This window comes from Ruditapes philippinarum, unplaced genomic scaffold (assembly GCF_026571515.1).
Source record: "Ruditapes philippinarum isolate M1 unplaced genomic scaffold, ASM2657151v2 ctg5175_1_1_1_1, whole genome shotgun sequence".
NCBI lineage: Eukaryota > Metazoa > Mollusca > Bivalvia > Venerida > Veneridae > Ruditapes > Ruditapes philippinarum.
The window spans coordinates 54,393-76,939 of NW_026864264.1; the positions used below are offsets into that span (position 1 = coordinate 54,393).

Genomic DNA, 22,547 nt, shown 5'->3' on the forward strand with positions numbered 1-22,547 from the left:
CCACTTTACATGACAAATTTCATCATTTCGTGGCACCATATGTCGCCTTTTTGTCAAAACAATCAATGTTAACATCCAACTTATTGAATTTTGACGCATTGAGGCCATTGTGATTGTACATGTATTCTATATGATGCAGAGGGCGGGAAAGCGAGTACAGTATTCGACTCCTCAATGAGCAGCTCAGCACCCTACACGCTTAGTCTTCTAGATCATCCAGGACATGTTTTACAGATGAGAGTTAAAGTATGTGGCGAGGCTGCATTACAATTCTTCATGAATGACGATGACCTCACGAATTCTGTGTTCCTTACAGTAACACATACTCAGGTGACAATCACCAAATGTTTAGAGAATTGTGGAACAGGTCAGGCGGCAATTATAAGCGATAATAAAGAGTAAGTGTAATGACAAAGTTAGTGATAAGTGTCTATATATTAACAGTAGTAGGAGTCAGACAAAGCTACATCAGGTTAGACTGTCTTGTTTTGCCTGATAGAATATTTCAATTTTATAGCATAATATCTCGTAAAGAAGGCCAAATTCAAAGCAGAATATCCGGTATATTCACTATGCAAACGATGAATGTTAGTATTCATGATAATAATCAGTTCAATGAAAACAAACGCTTTTTCTTTAGCTTTCGGAGTTAAGTCTTCCTCAGTAAAACATGACGTTTATAAAACAACAAATGATAAGTAACACAAACTCAAATGACAATCGCCAAATGTTTAACGGATTCTTTTTTGTTAGTAAAGATGTATGTAATACCAGGGATAGATAAATATATGGTCCCTAATAATACTATATATGCTTAAACACGGTATCTAACACCTCGTAGACTATACTGTAGCATAGATACGATCGTTGTACATAAGCAAATAATCTAAATTTAGTGGAACATAAAGAAGCAAGACTCTATGATAGCTGATATGTGTTTTGCTCTGCGATCCCGTCAAGTGAAAAGTCGAGAATTAACAAGTTAAGATGGCAGGGGCAATGGACGAAACACGTTCATTAGCGGTGACGCGGGGCGAAGTTTAATTGAAAAAAAACTTCGTTCCGCCGGGGCGCGGAACGATTAAAGGAATAAATAGTTGAGGACGCGAAGCTAAAACACGCTTATTAGCATCCTCGCTAATAAGCATGTTTTCGCTCCGCGGCCCTGCCATTTTAACTTGCTATTTCTCGACTTTTTGCTTGGAATTGTAGCAGGGCAAAACACGCTTATTTAAGGGGACATGGGGTGTGGTAAATTTATCGGACCTCGCCCCGCGCCTTCTCTAATTAGTGTGATTTCGCCCCGGGAATCGTGGTTTGATTTCCTTAATCTCGTATTGCGCCCGGCGGGGCAACGTTTTATTTATCAAACTTACAAACTTAATGACCTTGTTTTCGCTCCGTAACCCCGCAATTTTAAATTGTTAATTCTCGACTTTTCATTTGGAGGGTCGCGGGGCAAAAACATACTAATTAGAGGAGCGCGGGGCGAAGTATTATTATTTAGCTTCGCCCCGAGACCCGCTTATAATCGTGATTTCGCTCTACGCTCCGCCATTTTATTTTTTAAAATTCTTGTGAACGCTTCGCGGGGCGACGTTTAACTTATTTAAGGTAGTACACCCTTTATGCACTATCTTCACTTTGAAGTGAATCAAATAGGCTAGAATCACTGAAAAGTGTATTGAAACTGAGGGGCGTGGGTTCAAACCCTAGAAAGGCATTTTTTTCTTTCCTTTTTTTTAAACATTTTTATAAATCTCTCAGATCCCTAATTGAAGAAAAAAAGTGTTTCATTTCAGTTATACCATTATTGTAGGTATCTATTTACTAAATAATGCCAAATTTAATAGCAAATATGATACCAGATATTTTCAAAGTAGAATAAAATAAAAGCTAAAAGGTAAAAGTATTTTATTTTTTGCAAGACATTTAAGACAATTTAAGCAAACTTAGAAAACAGCCCCTCATTTGGAAAATTTTAGGGATATTTTTAATCAGGCTTTTTAAATAGGGAAATGGTCAAATAGGTGTTAAAAGTTGGTGGGGTAGGGTTATATTTTTATATATATTAAAAAACATTTCGTTATAAACAATAATTTTGCTTGTTTAATGTGTTACCTTAATGTCATTAAATGTTTCTTAACAATGAGCAATAGGATAACACTCTTCATAATGATGATATCATAGATTATTTAGAGTTCCTCAAGCCCTTCTAATGGCAAGGTTTTAAATCAGAAAAATGTCCATAACTCCTAAACAACATGGTAAATTTTGTTAAAAGTTTGCAAACATGTGACATTTAAGGCATATTACTGTCCTATGTTGTCAATTTTACAGTTCCTTATAGTGCCCATTAGGGGTGTTCTACCTTAACTTCACACCACGCCCTCGCTGATTGGCGTGCTTTCGCTCCGCGCCCCGTCATTCTCAACTTTTTTGCTTAGCGGGGTCGCGGGGCCAAAACACGAATGACGCAAATCAGTCACCGTAACACTCCTAGTTTTATTACTTTTTGAACAATCCTCGTATATGTACTATAGATTTTCAAAAATAGATCAAACTTTGTTTAAAGGTAAAATAATAATGAGTTGAACTTATTCAGAACAAGTGACCATGTATTTATAATATAAGAGTTTAATACATTATGAGACATAGCCTTAATTTAAAGGACTACGTTGGCACTTCTTAGTTCTTTCACTGAAAACAAAAAAAAAACATCAAGTTCAAATAAACCTATATGTATGTGTGCAATTATTACATACATTATACAAATTCATATAAATTGTCCTGTTGTATTTTACTATTGATGACCTCTCAAGCATCGTTCGATTTCATATTCTCCTCGTTTGATTGTTGCCTTTTGTTAAAACTGCACACATATGTGTGTGGATATTTATTATTCATTCTTAGGGAGGTGTAAATATATTTAACATATTTTGTTTCTTACGATGAATTCTACGGATGTTGGTCGCTTTTATCGTTTTAATTAATTCATGTCGGCAATGTTCGTCTTTTTTCCGTGTCACATACATACAATCAATGCGTCGGGTTGACATGTTTATTTAAAGATCTGTATTTCTACAAACGTACTTATGTTTTTTTTACAAACAGATTCAATTCTGTAGACAGTGCAAATTGGGATTGTAAAACGGACATGGCTTTTTTCTGGTTTACCCAAAAGACTGAGGCTTCGAAAAACTATTTTTGCTTCGGGATTGGCAAATACGACGACACCAAATGCACGGGAATTGAAACAGATAGCTTTTTCGAAGTATCTAGTCCGTTCAAAATGGTTAAATTGATGGGTGTTGCATCCGACGCAGCCTTTAATTGGGGTATGAGGTTAATCTTTTTTCTTTTCCATATTCCAAAATAAATGGATATAAAAATCTTTAGAATCGCCTAATATAAGAATATAAATATTGATTTCTGCTAACTTTAAATATATATGTAATTAAAAAGAGCATCGAAACACGAGGCTATGTGATTTGTACGAGGTGGCCTAGCCCCCAGGTATTAATCAGATTGCCGAGTGTAGTCATTCTATTAAAAAATGTGAATTTCCTAACACAGTTTTAGAAAATTATAAACCTAAATGCATCTTATTTGATACAATTAATTTAAATTATATTATCAAATTCAATTTTATTTATTTATTTTGCGTGTATGATTACATGCTTTATATAAACTTGTCTTTTTTCATTTAAAATTACAGATTTTATTGATAAAGCAGGATGTGATGTTTACGAATCAGGTGAGTGTATTGTCAATGTCAATAAAATGACATTAAAAAAGAACATATCCTCCAAATAAGGGACACAAATGACTGGAAATCATCTGTCAGAAATGTGGATTTTTTGTTAGTTGACTGTATTTTTTTCTTATCAACAGAATACTGTTAGAATTTGTCGTACTTTAGATTGTCAATAATCTAGTCCTCTTATATTGATGTTGCGGAAGTACAATACGACACAAGTTCGTTTGATTGTGGATATAAAAAGCACCTGCTTAATTGAATCTAAAATCTCTAGGTCATTTCTATGAAAGTTTGGCTACCGCATGTTTACGTAAAGGGCAAATTTAACTTTCTGTTGTTGCTCTTTTATTTCCAACATATTTGTCTTGGATTGCCGGATAATGTATCTGCATAAAGAATCAATTTAATATTTAAACACATTAAGAGTACGGCGACAATATTAAAAGGGTATTAATGTTGTCCACGATGTAACAAAGCTTAATATACTATATATCAACCAACGTAAAAAGTGATGGAACATGCCAAAATAAAGCTAGATTGAACAAGACGATTTTTATGACGTACAGTGGTCATATGGTTTGTAAACATTTTTTCTATTCATTTCATATCGTGTAATATTAAACCTTAGATAAATGTCTGTCTTCTTAATTTCTATAAGTGTCAGAGCGTCTTTAATTAAAATAATATTAACAATGAAGTCAGAGGTCCGACAAAAAATATAAGGACCGCTTGAACGAGCATTATTACCATTTTACGGACTGCTATTTAGCAGCGTTCAACCGCGAATCGCAAAATATTAACGTTTACTGCCAACAACAGTTACCAAATTTTATAAGAAATTTTGTTATTTAAACAATATGATTTCCTTCTTCGTTGAGCTTTTACAATCATGTTTGTAGTTGAGTGCATTATGATATAAGAATAAGCACACCGACCTTTAAAACTGCATTGTAGTGTTTAAACTATAATTTAATCTGGATATATATTTTTTGCTATCAGACTGGCGGTGTATGGATAGATGGACAAATTGTTCTGCATATGGTTCTAGCATGTGCTCCGATAGTACACTCACAGATTTCGTTATGTACAATTGTGCAAAGTTTTGTGGAAAATGTAAGTAAAATACCTAAAAATGTTTACTTAAATTCATTAATTTTTAGTATTTTATTTAACTTGTACTTTTTTCAGTATTGTCATGTAGCTCTATTATCATTATTAGTTTGGCTCATCACATTAACCACGGCACTAGAATATGATAAAAACATGTAATGAAAACGATATTACACTAATATTTTTACTATTAGATTTGCAAAAGAGTAGGCTTATAATTATATTTACTGATTCATACGCACCGAAAACATAATAGACAAACATGATCGGCCGTCGGCAATAGTACTGATTACTTTCATACAATGATTAACATTTTATCTCATACTCAGTATCTGCAGGGGTTTTTTTTAAAGGTGAACTTAACAAAACACACACACACACACACACACACACACACACACCAATACACGCACACACACACGCACACACACACACACACACACACACACACACGCACACACACACACAGACACACACACATACATATATACATTGTATTTCTGTTCTTTATTTGGTTCATCACAACCTCTTATGTCTGGTAAACATAACTTTTCTATTATATAGAAAATCAATTAATCAGAAAAAAATGCGCCGTACGTTATCATTGATACTTTGTGTGCCATACTTTATCATTTTCGGAAATTGCCCCGATATTAATATTTTCAGTAGTAATTCTGGACAGAATGGGCATGAATGCTTAGATGACTATTTTATAGTCAGTGGTTTCAGTTAATGTACATATATGTAAACCAAACAGTGAATTTTAAAGAAGAAGCCGTACGTTACCACGATCAAACCGGTGGAAAATTCTCTCGCTTCGAATCTGGTGACGCGCATTTCAGAAGAAGTATCATGAAATAAAATCCTGTGTGCCAGGAAAATTGTGGAGAAGGTTATTATATGTACCTTTACATTAGAACATCACGAATTTCAGAGAAAAAAGGGAAAATACTACTTTTTGGCTGCATCCGCCATCTTGTTTGTTTGGGTAACGAACGACGTGATTCTCCCCCGTGTATAAGAAACACAAACTATGACATCACAAATTTACGAAGTGATTTTAGTTTATGATTATTAACACGGACCAATACATAAATATATATGGAAGTTTAAAGCGTCGAATATATCAATTCAATAAAGAAGCCAATTAAATAAACGAATTGAAACTAAAACTTTTTTATTTGCTTATATTTGCTAAATATGAATGAATATTAAAAGGTTTCAAAATGAGCTGTTTGATAGAATAAATATAATATTATACGATATATAATATTGAAAAATTCGTCCAGGTGACTGCATAATAACTTTTCTAGAGCCACACACTAAGTCACACTTTAAGCAATTCGCTGACATTATTTTTTATTTTTTTAATACGGACGTTACATTCTTAATTGATATCTAAAATGAATGTCATCATTCATAGGCAAACATAAATTCACTTAGAATTAAATTTCGGTAAAAGGATACTACTTAACAAGAATTCCAAGTCGTAAAATGGGACACCTGCCGGAAGTTGATATTGACTTTATTTTATCAATTTATCAAATTGAGTTATGTAAAATATTATTACTTTTATCAAATTGTACTAAGTGTATTTGAAACAATTAATATTTCGTTAATATGATCGTATCTGTCCAACAAGTGTGTATCTGCTAAGAAACTTCGTATGAGAATTGATTAGCATGTTGTCCCGAATGTTCATTTATCATGATTTGATATATAAGAGGAAACCAGCACGAACTGATTCCTGATGAACTTCTTAAATAATTGGAATTGGAACCGTTTACCTGCAAAATGAAGAGCAGACATTCCAATTACGCATTTTTTTTAGTTCTTTCGGCCAGAGTTTTCAAGCAAAACCAGCACTTTTAAAAATACAAGTTTGTGTTATCATATCGCTCTCTGTGCGGGCAGTCTCTTGGCCCTTCGAATTTGCCACTAATATTGCATTTTAAAAAGCTTGTTTGGTTTATGTGAGAAAATAGAACCTTAAACATTTTGTAACAATTTTTGTGGATTTATATCATAAATATGATGCTCAAATTAAGATTTATCAATTTTGTAAGTTCCAAAAGCATTATTTATAAAGATATTACCGAATTTAACATTTCATGTAAATAAATAAAGGTAATAAAAATTAATTTTCTATAAAGTTTTAGTCAAATGTTTTAATAAGAAATGAATGCATATATTTTAAGGATTACGTATAATATGTACAAATATTTGCAGCACATATTTAACATAGTTTTTGATGTTCGAAAATTGTTTTATAAGCATAATTATATCTATATATAATTTCACTCAAGTGTGGTATACAACCTCAATTACAACATACAGAATTTTTAACTAATTGTTAAATTGTTATCATTACCATTCTAATTTTTACGTCATCAGCAGCAGTAGAAGTTGAAGAAGTTACAGTAGCAGTTGTATATCAGTTGTAGTAGCAGTTATAGCAGCATTAGCATCAGCAATTGTAATACCATTAGCGCTAATAAAGATAGATAGAGGTAGTTTTATGTGACCACGATTAATGACGGGAAACGGTTTTTAATTGCCAATTTACCCATGGCTTGATACTATCCGACAATAATTATGTATTAACAACTCTATAATAGAAGCACCGACATGAAATATGTAACATACTTAACTAAAGCCGCATTCCTCCTGATAATGTTTATGTTTTATGAAAATTTTAAAATTTTCTTTAAAGACTAAAATTTTCTGAATTTAGCAAAAAAAGTAATTTACACATTGCAAATGTCACTAACAATCCACGTAGAGTACCAAAACCAAGTCAAAATATGCTAAAAAATGTCCTTACAGCGTTAGTCATGCAGTAGAAATATGGTGATAAATACTGCAAAATCTGACAGCAGCCTCAAATAATATACAAATTATTACTTGAATCTTCAACCTTTTTTTTTTTCATAAAAAATCTTAGTTTATATTTCTCAAATAGTATTTTCCTTGTAAAATAATTGGTGTCATCGCAGCTTTAAACTGGAGAGAAAGAGAGAATATTATACAAATATGAACGGTTTAGCTGGTGAATATGATGTGGTATGTACTGAAAGAAATTTATATTGGCCGAGTTGATTTTATTTTCCAGTACATATCACATCATATTCACCAGCTAAAATGTACATATCGGATTCCGTTTTATTAAATAACTTATAAATCACTTTTATATAGGATGTTCACCATTCAATACGACAGAAATCGAAATGTTTCAGCTTGTCTACTTTTTCGGTTATTTTTGCTCCGACACTTTTCTTTGCACATTGACACGTTTAACTTGAAGTATTCTTTAACATGTAAACACGGTAAAAAATGATGTATATGTAGATGTAAAATACACTAATTTGATTTTTATTTGCGAGCTACCCAACGTTTTCTCAGAAAAATTACAAAAAATTTGGCGTGACGTCACGTCATAGCACGCGTCTTTTTTGTTTAAATTGGTGTTTTCCAGAAAATCGATTTATTCTTAGGGGAAAAGGAAATAGGAAATATACTCAGAAAATATGGTTATTATATGTCTTGAAGAAAAAACAGTGAATATATACTCTGATGTTAACTAGTTATATTTTTACGAAAAATTACAGGTTTCGCCGATAGCTATGGACATAAATTTCTATTCAAAATTCCTACAGTTGGACGGGAAGTTAAAGCTTGTTCAATAATTGTGTCACCACTTAATCAACAAACAAACGTCGCTTTCACTGAACTTGACGAAATTCCTACAGTGCGATCCCAACCAGAATATGTTCGTCTCGGGACGCGAAATGATAACGGAGAAATATATTATGACTGTACAGACCAAAAGCGATTGAAGTATGTTTATGAAATAACGTCTGATGACGATGTTTCCGTTGTCGTTGTAATAAAGGTTGCCGAAGAATTTGTAAGTGCTCGAATATATCCTGTGGACACGTTTGACACTCACTTTATGCCAGTTGAAAATAACAAGGAAAAAAAGAAGTGTTATTTTGTGTCCGAACATGACATCGTAAACCTTAAGGTATATTATTCCATCAACTTAGCTTCTACATCAAATGAATCTCATATTGATGATGCAAAAATTGAGAACAAAAATCCAAAAAGAACTCTTACATCGGAAAGTAAAAACGACCTTACCGGAATTTCAATACTTTTTGATAAGCCATCTGCTGTATTTTGTGCAGATTTGTTTTCAACTAAAACATTAGGTAACCATTTCACTCAGCTAATGCCAACAAACACTTGGTCAACTGAATATACTATTCCTGCATTTGAGGTCGATGTCATCAACCGACCATTTGACGGAAGACTCATAATTGTATCTAATGCCGACAACACAATAGTAAATATATCTGGTGGATTTGATGCTGTTCATGCCATATATAGCAGAGGGGATAAGATTGAGCAGGAAATAGACGTTTCAGTTTCTTATCGAATCAAGGCATCCGAAAATATAGCTGTGGCGTTGTATCTATACGACCCTACAGACGAGAGTAAATCATCATACACCTTGTTACCTCCGACACAAAATTTTCATGACACGATGATTACGTCAGTTCCAAACAAAATTATGAGCAGCCTACATAGCTTTGATGTGACAGAGATTAAAACATTTTATGTTGACGGGAATCTCAATTCCGCCATAACATCAAAGTTTGCAGACGACAATCAACCTTTTTATAGGCAACAGATGCTTGGAAGCGATAGATTTGAGATGACGATTGTAAAATCTGGTACAGAAAAGTGGTTTTCGGTTCCAGGCAACAGTAAAGCTGCATTTTTACAAATGGTAAGTGAATTGTAAACAAAAGAAATACATCCTTTTATTGCTTATGATGTATCCGGGATAAATTTGTTCAACGATATATTAAAAAAACTGCCCTGGTGATAAAACTGGATTTTACCATAAGCTGTTAGAAATATAGCATTACTTTCACCTTCGTCAGTTAACACTTATCAGAAGTTTTCATAATTATGGAAGGGAAATCGGCCAATTCGTTTTTTATACTGTTTGATATTCTAACATGCTTATTCGTGTTCTATTATGATAGTTTGTATGTCAACATGCTTATTACTATGACACCTGCTTCTTGAAGAAGAATATGATGACACATTAATTGGAGCAATATCTTTTATTATTTTTTTATGAGATGCTTTGTAAATGTGCAGTTTATTTCTCGTAACGAAAGTACACAAGAAAATGTATTCATTCAAAGTTGTGTTTATTGCTGATATCAAAATAAACTCTTAAATGATTTATATAAATATAAAGGAAACATTATAATTTTATGGTTACATTTTGCTGGTCCGGTGTTTGTACACTTATCAGCGGCAATATAACTTGCTGCCTTTGTATACCATCTCATCGTGCCTTGCTAGTACTAGGATGCGACAGGGTCTTTCAAATAGAATCTCTGTTCTAGAGACACTGGATGCGACGACATCTTTATTGAAAGCATTTTTGTTCTTAAAATTGCCCATATTCCTGAGTTAGTCACGACAGGTCGTCAAACTGGTACTTAGGACAACATGACCTCACCTGCCGTGTGCATGTTTCGCGAAGAGCCTGTGTCGTGTGTGTTGGGGTTAGGATGGGAAATTAAAGAAGTAATGACGCATATCTACAAGAACTTAAACTTCATGCCATACTGCAGAATAGTTCGCATAAAGATCTGATTTTAAACAAGTCAAAACTGCAAATTATCAAAATGTACCCATGTTCCGAGTTATATAATAAGTGGTATCGTAGAATGTTAGAATTTATTATATTTCATCATCTTCATACGTACAAGCTGCTTTCCCTATGAAATTATATTATAATAACTGCTCTTGGATATGCATCACATTGATAAATTTTGATAATGAATAATATACTAAAAATGAATAATGTCTTAATACAAAATATAATGTATGTTATTACATTAAAATATTCATACCAAAGCTGATAATACTAAGTAAGAAAAAAAAAGTGATTCCAATAAAAATGTCATTTTATTCTTCATTCTTTTAAAAAAGTGTCATTATAAGTGGCTAGTGTCGGCCATTTTGTTGCTTAGAAAACATGCTGCTCATTTGCCTACGCACTGTAAGATTAAATCTTATAATTTGAATAAGAATAATATGAAAATGGTATCAACAAATGAAAGTTTGAGATTCTTATCTTATGCCACATTATTATGCCTTCTTATTTTAAAATAGCACGGGTTAAGCATATATATATGAAATGGGTATTTTTTTTGGGCGGTTTTAGACAATTTCTTGGTTAAGTTTTACTGAATAGTATACCGAAATAGTATGATGTTTTGTTTGTCTAGGATCGAGACGTTTGCAGCATATCAATACAAGAATCTGTAGGTGACGGTATAGACAATGATTGCGATGGACTGAAAGATGAAGACACATGTTTTGGTCCTTATGGCGTCTATAGAGAAGGTAAGTTATCTGGGTAGGGAAAGCGACATAATAAATCAAGACATATGTAGGAAAATATAGTTACGTAGCAGTCTTTTATAAAATAAATACTGAAATAAATAAATAAATAACGTATGCAGAAAAAGCCCGGTCGGTTTGTTATTACTCTAATGAATTGTTTACATACTATTACCTACTAGTGTTTCTTGAAAGTTGTTTTGTTGTATACCGACACTTTTTTCGGTTTGATTCCTTAGTAGTCAACAAGACACAATAATTGAGAAGTTACTATTATAGCAAATTCTGTTTGTCTGAGTTTTTGAGAGTGGTTCAAAAGTATGTACCCTCTTCAGTTTAAGAATATCACTCTTAAGTCTTATAAAAATGAGTAATACTTGTGGCAAGAAACGCCCGGAAAAAAAGCGCAACACTAGGGCATGATTTTTTACATCACAATAACCGGCCATTCGACACTTGCTGTTGTGACACAGGCTATCGAAACATGTTGAGTAAGAGGTAAATACTTGGTTGCTGATCGACATTATGCGATAATGAATCTGTTGTCAAGTCACACATCTATCTCCCATGCAAGACTCTGATTGTTGATGGTTCAAGTATTTGCTTTTTTATCTGATAGTTTTTATAACTCTATCTGGAGATGCAGCCCTAGATGATGACAAATTGTGTAGTTTTCATTGTTTTTTAAATGTCTGCTGTCTTCATATCGGTACTGTAAACCTACTTTTTTGCATATGACATTAATTATTCAGCAGTCATCTTGAACGTAACTGTTAGTTGTCTAAGTAATTTCCACGTGCGTCATTCACTGGCCCATTTAGGAAAAATAATGCCGAGCAGCAAGGCGGCAAAAAAAGAAGCAATTAACACATTATCAATGGCACTTCAAAACAATGTTAATAACCACAAAGTAGTCAAAATATGCATGGATAGCCTTTACTGCGTTAGTAACGCAGTAGAAATATAGTATTAAATACTGAAAATCAGTCAATAATCGCACATAATATGAAATATTACTTGAATCTTGAAAATTGCATCTTAGTACATTTTTCTCAAGTTTGATTTAATTGAAAAAGAATATTAAATATTTTGACTCATCTGGAGGAATGTAGCTTTAATGATCCCGAAGTATTTAGAGAAGAATTTTTATAAGACTTTGTCTTCCATACTAGTCTTACTGTTTTGTAAGACATGTGTTGTAACTGTAACATGTAAATATTATAAAAAGTCATTAATTGTATATAACTGTAAACTAATGGAAAAATATATCTATACTTGAAGGAGATGCTCTTATCTTTAAGTCATGTAATTATAAGTTTAACCATTTTATCATTCCTGTGACGAAACGTAAGTGTTTCGACTCCTTTTTGTTAAATCTATGAAGTTGATAATGCATGATTAAATTGTGCAATTTGTACATACCACATGAAATTATTCTTGTTCGTGATTTATAATATATACAGATGCTTTAATTGGACAAAAATATTTCTTTCACAGATTACGATCTCGATGGAGGATTTGGCGATGACTGTGTTGAAGAATTAAATGGTAAAGGTTTTTAAACTTACTAACAGTAAACGCTGAGAGAAAGCTATTTGTTTGTGAGAACAATGCTCTTTTGCTCTTTCTGAAACTAACTGCCAATGTAAACTTCAAATTTGAGGTGTAGCGTCTGTATCAATGGAAAATTTACTGCAATTAATAGCGATATATTATATCAAATGGTCCCTTTCGAGATCACTAGAGCTTTGAATAGAAACAACCTGATTTATAAATGGATGGTGTGTCAATAACTTTGTCTGCTGCATATTCAGATGCACATCTACAAAGTTTGCTGCACTGATGTCCGGGACTTTTATGAGTCTCACGAGCTTTGAATAGAAGAATTAAATGTTTCAACATATTTTCCCGTTATCATTCTTGTCCCCCGCCTTTTAGAAGAAAAAAAGATATAGAAATAGGTTCCGTCCGTCTGTCCGAATGTCTGCATTACCGAATGGGATAGGTGGCCATCTAACTGTAAACAAACCAGAAGAGAACAATAGAGTTCATTCCGTAACAATAGAATAAGGGGCCTTTAGCCCTCTATTAAACAATAGAAAATAACAAAAGAAATTGCCCTTTATTCCATTCCGGCCGGCCGGACGTCCGAACGTCCGTCCATCACACTTTCGTGTCCGGTCCATAACTTTGTCAGTTATCAAATGATTTTGAAATAACTTGGCACAAATGTTTGTTATGATAAGGCAATGTGTCATGCGCAACAACCAGACCCCTACCTCTAGGTTCAAGGTCGCACTTGCTCATTCAGGGTCAAAATTGCCTATTTGAGGGTATATGTCGTGTCGGTATATAATTTTCTTATCTTTGAAAGGATTTTGTAAATATTTGCCACAATTGTTCACAACGAGACGATGTCATGCGCAACAATCGGTCACCTACCTCCAAGGTCAAGGTCACACTTGGAGGTCAAAGATTAACAAGTCTGTATAGGGTATATTTTGTGTCCGGTTCATAATTTTTTCATCTATCAATGGATTTTGAAAATACTTGGCACAAATAGTCACTATAGTAAGACAATGTGTCATGAGCAACACCTGCATCCCTACCTCCAAGGTCAAGGTCTCACTTAGAGGTCAAAAATTATCATTGTCTGTTGTAGGGTATATATTGTGTCGATCTACAGCTTCTTCATAGTTCAAGGGATTTTAAAATAATTTGGCACAAATAGTCACAATAATAAGGCAATATGTCAAGTACAACACCTGCATCCCTAACTCCAAGGTCAAGGTCACGCTTAGAGGTCAAAGATTTACATAGTCTGTAATAGGGTATATTTTGTGTCCAGTCAATAACTGTTTCATAGATCAAGGGATTTAAAAATACAATGCACAAAAATTCACAATAATAAGACGATATTTCAGGCGCGAAACATGGGTCCCTATCTCCAAGGTCACATTTAAAGGTCAAAGATTAACATAGTCGGTTAACGGGTATGTTTTGTGTCCGAACATCATCTATTACTTCTTTATAGTTTAATGGATTTTGAAAATACAAATTGTTACAATTATAAGACAATATGTCATGCACAACACCTGCACCCTTACTTCCATGGTCAAGGTCACACTTAGAGATCAAATGTTAACATTATAGATTTTTAAATTATGTGTTTCATTTTATTTCTTTAATAAATTTATTGTTGCATTTGCAGATCTAGCATTGATCATAATTTTGGACTAAAAGTTCTGAGATCCATACCAAAATCTTTTGAAATAGCACAATTTTATGCTTCATATAAAACTTCCCCGAGGCGGGGGACGTTGGTAACTCTGTTACAAATTCTTATCTAATTTTATTATTGTTTAGTTAAGTTGTCAAGACGTTCGTGTTAGGATTAAGCAATGTTTAAGCTATTTCTTGTGTTCCTTTAAACGCAATGAACATAATTTCATATTCTTTCTTTCCGAATATAAAGTTGAAGAATGTGTCTGTTTGCTGTTGAATGAACAAAACGTATTCTAATATTTGTGAATACTTAAAACAGTTATTCTATTTTGTATTTTATAGCGAGTTGATCAATTGTCTTTTATTTTCATATGTGCTGAAAGAACCTGTAATAGTTACTGCACCAACAGAACCATTGTGTCTGGAAATCAAAAAACCTAAGGATCAGTGCTGGACCGTATGCACTTGCAGCTGTGCCTGGGTAGAGAAGTACGAGTCTCAGAAAAACCTGACACACGATGAACTTGTTGAAGCCCAGCAGGAAGATATTCAGCAAATACAAAGTGAACTAAAGGTACGTCACTGTTTCTGCCTCATCCGGAACTGCTCACTTTTCATTCATTTTTTTCAGTTTATCTTAGTAACCATCTCAGATACAGAAATGACTGTAGCATATAGACGATTTAGCATTTAAGCAACCGTGTATTGCATTGTTGATTTTGTTGTAATTACATTTAAATTATTTCTATTATGAAAATGTCTTATGAGCAGTGTTGATGAAGGTGTTGATGAGGGATAATAGAGTTATAGAGACAGCATATTCAAATATTTAATACACTTGATACTATATATAGTAACAAAATTGCCTAAAATTTCAACTGATTATGAGTGTCACGTGACCTATTATGAGTTTGCGGCCCGGGGCCGAGAACTAGTTATCAGCCCGCAGAACATGCAGACGTCATATTTTACGTCATCAAACAGTTAACTGTGAAAGTGAAAGTAGGTTGTCAGCACGAATCGCTTTATTTTTATTGTGAGAGCTTAAGCGTATTTAGTACAAACACATATTTGTTACTAATGAAATTTGAAGAAATAATACGACTAATTCATTCCGAAAAAAAAATGAAAAAAAACTTGCTTCTAGATTCTACTGCTTTGAACACACAAACAGTAAACATCTCTGTACAGAACAGTAGAAGAGTACAGTAGACAAGAATTTCAACGAAAAAACTTCAAAGTAGATCCTATTTGTTGTTGTTGTTGTTTTTTGGGGTTTTTTGTGTTTTTTTAAATGCTACCAGATCTATTAGATTTACCAAGTGTATTAAAGACATTAATACACGTCAGAGTAGGGCCAGAAGGTGATAATCGGCCCTGAATGAATAATGGCCCTCGGGCTAAAGCCCTCGGGTCCATTATTCATGTTGCGGGCCGATTATCACCTTCCGGCCCTCTCCTGCCGTGTATTAATCTCTTAATAACCATTTGTCATGTAAAAGACGTGGTTAAGATCGAGACTAATATTTTCGGATTATATAAAATCATTTTTTGTTGATTGCAAATGCAACTTTAAATAAATAGTATTGCTTTTGTAACGGTGCCTTCACCCGTTTGGAATAGTTGAATTTTCAATATATTGCTTTATGAAAAGTAAAGTAGGAGTTTGTTATGCCGACCTGTTTGTGTCACATTATTTCTTCATTTTGGCAGTTTGAGAGATCAATATGACTAACAAACATAGCATTTTTGGTGTTTCCAACTTTAAAATTTGCTTTTCTCCCCGCCACTTAAAACATTTTCGTTCGTTTTCCACACAATCCATACCATCATTTGTATGTAACTGTACAATGATTAACTTGTTGAACGTTATAGATATCTTGGAAACATTAATAAAGAATAAATTCGCTCAAAGTAGATTTAAGATTAAGGAAGACAATTTCACCACAGTTTTTAATACTTTAATACTTGATTTCATGTCCTTTGCTTAACCTACTGACTTTTCAGGTCGACCCAAACGCTTTGCAGACAGCATCGGCGCAGAAAGAGAGCGCTAGCGATGAACGTCAGAGTGCTGCAAACATTGGTTATGTTGGAATTGGTTTGTTTGCTCTAGTCTTTGGTACGATCTTCATCATGGACATATCTTCTCTTGTCAGGGACGCATGCATCCTTTTCTCCAACCTACGTGAAGGATTTCAACGGCTTTCTGATTGCATCAAAGGGAAACTGTGTTAAATTGTCATCCGTTTGGTTTTCACTTTTTTATTTATTTTCTTTTTTCGTATGAATATTCATTCATAAAATAAAAAGGGGAAGCCAAACGAAATAAATTTAAAATGGGCCTTGTCAAACTGCGTATTAGTAATAAAGTTTACATACCACGTTTTTATACGCAAATAGGTAACAAACGATTTTTATCAAATTGTTGGCAAAAAGTAAAAATATGAAAGAATGTAACGCCGAATTCATGGGCTTTAATCCGTTTTTTTATATATTTTTCAAAACATCTTATAGTCTAATCATCAAAAAATCTAGATATATATTCATTGCGGTTTTTGTAGAAAAAAAGTCTATGAAATATATTTCTACAACTTCATGTAAAATTTGATAAAAACGTGCCATATTCATCAGATACATTTATCCATTTCCTGATTGCTTATTTGAAGCAATTTACATATAAAAAACTACTATTTTATATATTACATTTCTTCAATTTGGTCATGGCTTTCACAGGTTTAACATGTATATGATAATGTAAATATTTAAGTAATTTTTCATCAAGAAATAGTCTGACGACAGCATAAAATCCTTATTGGCATCGCTTGGAAAGAGTTTTTGACCAGGTCTGCCGGTCAATTAGCTGATTTAATACACACATGATGTCTAACAATTTTTTTATTCAAATTGGTAGATCCACAAGGAAATTTGTCTTTGTTAGTGATATTGTTGTTGTTATTGTTTGTGTTTGATGTTTTTTACGGCTATGTATCTGTGATAGTAAATGTTAATTTTGTCACTGTAATTTTAACAAAATAAGCATGTATGAAATCCGTTTTATTTAAAATCATTACTAGATAACAGGTAAATAAAATAATGGACCATGTGTCAAATTTCACATATAAAATCATATCACAGACTTTGCTTTGTTTTTTTTTAGAATGATGGTATTTCGAATTAGACTAGATCCTTCTTTCAAGTTAACTTTTTTCTTGTAAATTGGCTTTGTATGCTTGTATATTGATCTTAAAGTAGTCTTAAATATATATTGACCTAACATAATTGCATGTAACACTAAATACGTGCTACTGCGTTGAATAAAAATGGTCTTATTTTATAACAAAGTGGCTTATTTGTAGAAGACCAAAGTTTGACAAAAGTGTGTGTTTAAACATTGATAAAGGCTGAAATATACAATTCATGTAAAATAAAACAAGTAATGAAATTCTGGAGACCTTTATTTGCTTGAAGTTTTTTGCAGATTTAAATTAGACACCATTTGTTTAAAAAAATATTTTACATATTTTATTTCAGTGGAAATGCTATAATTCAATAAACATGGACGAGAATATTAAGTTTATAATTCTATATGTATTGATGGTCAATTGTGAAATGTTTAACAGTTTTATACAAGCAAAACTTGAATAAAATTATAAGCTTTTTACGTCAACTTTCAACTTCTTTGCCTTGCTATAGAAAAATATAATTGTTCTTATTTTCACTGATTAAATATGTAAAATGACATTACAAATGATCTGATGAATTTTTACGTTTGTTAACTATCTGCATATACTGTATATATATGACTTGACACCCGGTTTTTACTTTGATCTTTTATTGCTTTGTTATTAACATAACGAACTTTGTTTAGCTTGCTAGTTTGCAACGATTTCATTGAAGATTATTTTGATGTAAATTTCAATCAAAATTCGTCTATGGTCTGTAATCATCCCTTCTGTGTAATTATTGAATAATTATCATTAAGACAAAACGCCATCTCAGCAAATAAATTTATACTTTGTTAGAAACGATATTCTAGATTATACCTAAAGCAATATTTGAAACAATCAACGTATACATGTAGTAAGTCAAATACCAATACTTCCCCCTGAATCACTTTGTTACGTCTGTCCGTTACGCATTCCCTCGGTTAGTGTCTCCACCATGTCTGCTCTTTTTTAGGACTTTTTTCATAGATGACTCAGATATTCCACAAAAGAAGGAAATATGCAGAAATCATGTCACCCGTGTGCCGTCTCAAGTGAAGTTAAATCTATTGTCAAAGTTTTATGTTTCTGCTCAATAAAACTGAATACACTCATTAGATTTTCTTCATTGCTTGCGCAAGTATTTACTTATTTACTAATGCCTTGAGCAAAATTCATGCTATCATTGTGGCCAATTCAAGGTCAACTTTTTAATGGTAAAATTTCAGACTTTTGTCCATTAAGGGTTTTCTTCAATCATGATTCTACTGTTCAAATAAGTAAGATGGTATGCAGAACCAACACTGCCTCTGTGCCATTTCAAGGGCAATATCACACTTGAAGGTTAAATATTAGACAAATTTCGTATTCGCAATATATGCAATGCCTTTTGAAGGATTTTCTTTAAATTACAAATCCTTAAATTAGCCAGGTGATGACAAGGATCCATGCAGCATCTGTGCAAGGTTGAAGGTCAAAAGTCAGGCCATTCTATGACAGCTCTAAAGATCCTTTATCCATTGGTTTTCTTCCTATCTTGACTCAAATGTTCATCACAACAAGGAGATGTGCAGAACACATGGTGCCTTTTGTGCTACCTCAATATCACTGTCACACATGTATAAATGTCAGATCATTTCGTGTCCGCATAATAAACCCTTTACCACTGAAAAATCTTCTTAAAACTCTGCTTAAATGTTTAACTCGACAAAGTTATGTACGGAATACATGCCCTATTGGGCCATCTTCAGGTCAAAGTAATCTTTGAAGGTCAAATGTCAATTTTGTGTCCGAAGAATCGGTTCAATACTTATTAAGTGATTTTTATTAAACTAATATAAAGTGCTCGGATAAATAGACATACATAAAATATGTGATACGAAGATGGAGGGAATATTTTCCACTCCTGTGAAGCTCTAGATTTTCAATATTTTCATATCGTCATTAAGACATTCAAAACGTTTATCTGCACAATAGTATTTAGATGATATTATTGAAACACGATTCATTATGTGTTTGTGTACATATCATTCTTTGTGATTATTTCTGATTAATGTGTGCTTATTTCTGGTTGCACTGTCATTAAATAAAAAAAATAAAGCATGCTTCTTATTTTTTGTACCCATTCTTGTTGAAAAAGAAATTTTATATAAGGCCATTAATGTCATTGTTCAGGTTGTTAAGATTTTATCCTTAAATCGTTATATACATTAGATCACATAAAGTTAACCAAAAAAGACTTTTAAAAATGTTTCTTTGTTGTTGGTATAATTTAGGCAAGGAAATAAGTTTTCCATATATAATACATGTAAATAACATATAATTTTTCTGCGACTCATAGAAAAGTTAGATAATATAGAAATAGGAATTAACATAGAAACAATTAAGGAGATATAGAAATGGTGTTGACCGACTCACTGATCGTCCCTCTGTCAGACCGTCAGTCAAAACCAAATTGTTTTTGTTGAGCTTAATCTCTTCTAATATCATAATTTAAAAATATCCCACAAATATAAGCGCTTATGTCCATCCGTTTGAGCCATATCTTCGAAAATATTAGTCTAATAATCAATAAAATTAAATGCCATTAAAATCTGTTTAGAGGATTTTGAATTATGGCCCTCAAGTACCTAAAAAAGAATATTGTAAGGAAAATTGCCATAGTGAGCCTTATTTTACAAATTACTTTGTAATGAATCTCCGAAGGAATGTTTATACATATTAAGAAATCACGTTCGTTAAATATTATCACAACCTTGTCACTCCTTAGCTATTGCTATCTTTGTTTCTCCAAAAGGGCACTTTAAAACTATTTTGAGCCAAGTATAACCAGTTGTTTATTAGATAGTAATGAATATAAAAGTTCGGAAATGTTGCCTTTTATTTAATTTTATTTATTTATTTATTTAGTTTAATTTAATTTATATGATTTAATTATTTTAGTCTCAAAATTATTATTATTTATTATAAGAGCTTTTTTATTGAGATATTTCAATATTTTGTAGAGATATTATTACAAATTCACTATCGCTCTTATAATGTGACCAAGATTGCTAAAAAAAACTTTAGTCAATTGATATGCATCTAATAGCAAAGCATATTAATCATTACGTTTGGTTGTTGTATTAAAAACTTTTTTTTCTAAATGGGTGGTTCCAATATTCTTAATCGAATATTGTTGAATCACCTCTAGGATATGCGACCTGCTTTTAAAATTTGTCTGTTGACGTGTTATCTGTGATATGAAAGCTTTCAAAATTCCATTATATTTAGTTCCGCCAATTGCCGTTTTTCATGAAATGGCACTGAAGTGGAGGTTACTTGCATGTTCCAGTACCGCTCATGAACAGGCTCAGTCAAACCGAGTCAGCAACATTTTCAATTTTGTTGTTTTAGACGTGTATTGGAAATTCTGCTGTTTTCTCTTTTATTGCCTCATCAGTGTTATTTGTGTTGTTTGGAGGCCGTAAATGTCGCCACGTACATATAATCAAAGATGTTATATTTTTTATTCTTTAAGATCGTTCAGCACGATATAATTGTTGTGTATGTGTGCGAACGTGCGTGTACGTGTGTGTGCGCGCTGTGTGTGAGTGTATGGTTATGTTTAGTAATTAAAAGAATTGTCATTGAATTAATAACAGTGATGATTAAAAGATTAAAGGTTATGTGTGAAATCGTTTTCAAATTTTTAGCAGGAAGGGTTTCAATATTCAAGGTAAACTTTAAACATTATTTACGTTACTGTTATAGCATGTTCTCCCTTTAAAATGCTTTTAAGAACATTATTTACATTATCTTCTCTTTTACTGGCATCTCTGAAATTTAAGAAATAGAGAAATACAAAATCCCTAAAGAAAGCCCATCACGGCAAACTTAAATTGTAAAATGTTGCAGGCTCGGTTTGATTGAGCCTGTTCATGGACGGTACTGGAAAGTGCAAGTCACCGTCCACGCCCCCTAGCGCCGGCTTAAGCAGAATTCAACATTTAAACACAAAAATGGTGAATTTTGAATTAAGAAACATCCGCAGATGTGTTCATATGGCGGTCATCATGGACCATTCAATGTGACACAGTAGTGTTATTCCATGAAAAGCGGCGTATTGTCCCAAAGTAAAAGAATGCTTGTGCCCTAAACAGAAAACAATGGACGGAAACTAAATAAAATGGAATTTTGAAAGGACATCTGAGGTTATGATGCCTGCATAACACAGACAAGACGACGTCAAAAGACAAATTTAAAAAAACAGGCAACATATCCTATAGTAGATTATACAGTATTCAAGTAGGAATACTGGATCCACCCAAATTGAAAAAAAGGCCAAATACAAGAAACTAAAAATACCATCTTATATATATACCCAACAATAATGTCATGCTGAACGATCTTCAAGGATCGAAAATATAACAACATAGGATAAATGTACGGGGAGACTTTTAGCAGCCACCACATGGCACAAATAACACGGAAGTGACAAGGAAATAGTGAAAACTAGATTCCCTAAAGAAAGCCCAAAACGGCAAAATTGTAAAATGTTGCAGGCGCGGTTTGATTGAACCTGTTCAAGGACGGTACTGGAAGTTGGTGAGTTTAAATAAGTTTCAGCATAAACAATACATGTACTTCGACTTTCAATTTGCGGAAAACCTCTCAATGGGTGCCATTCTAGGTTATAGCTTAGCTCACATGGTGCTTGACAGCCGTTTCTTCTTCCGAACGTTATATTGTTTCTGACCTCCGCTACAAATAGTCCATCAATTGTCGTCAAAAGAACATTGAAATGAACTTGCAAAAAGCATCCAAAACCGTCA

At 32.9% G+C, this 22,547-nt stretch overlaps 1 protein-coding gene across 1 annotated transcript in view; it reads left to right on the forward strand.

The window, feature by feature from the left end:
- The window catches only part of LOC132725018 (uncharacterized), a 35,423-nt gene extending 17,887 nt beyond the window's left edge, over window positions 1-17,536 (forward strand). The window contains exons 8-16 of the mRNA XM_060710009.1: window positions 140-398; window positions 3,115-3,338; window positions 3,719-3,757; window positions 4,760-4,873; window positions 8,479-9,662; window positions 11,188-11,305; window positions 12,800-12,850; window positions 14,911-15,101; window positions 16,535-17,536. Of these exons, the coding sequence (XP_060565992.1) occupies window positions 140-398; window positions 3,115-3,338; window positions 3,719-3,757; window positions 4,760-4,873; window positions 8,479-9,662; window positions 11,188-11,305; window positions 12,800-12,850; window positions 14,911-15,101; window positions 16,535-16,765 (2,411 nt within the window). The 3' untranslated portion in view covers window positions 16,766-17,536. The remainder of the gene's footprint in view (window positions 1-139; window positions 399-3,114; window positions 3,339-3,718; window positions 3,758-4,759; window positions 4,874-8,478; window positions 9,663-11,187; window positions 11,306-12,799; window positions 12,851-14,910; window positions 15,102-16,534) is intronic.
- Window positions 17,537-22,547: the final 5,011 nt, after the last annotated feature.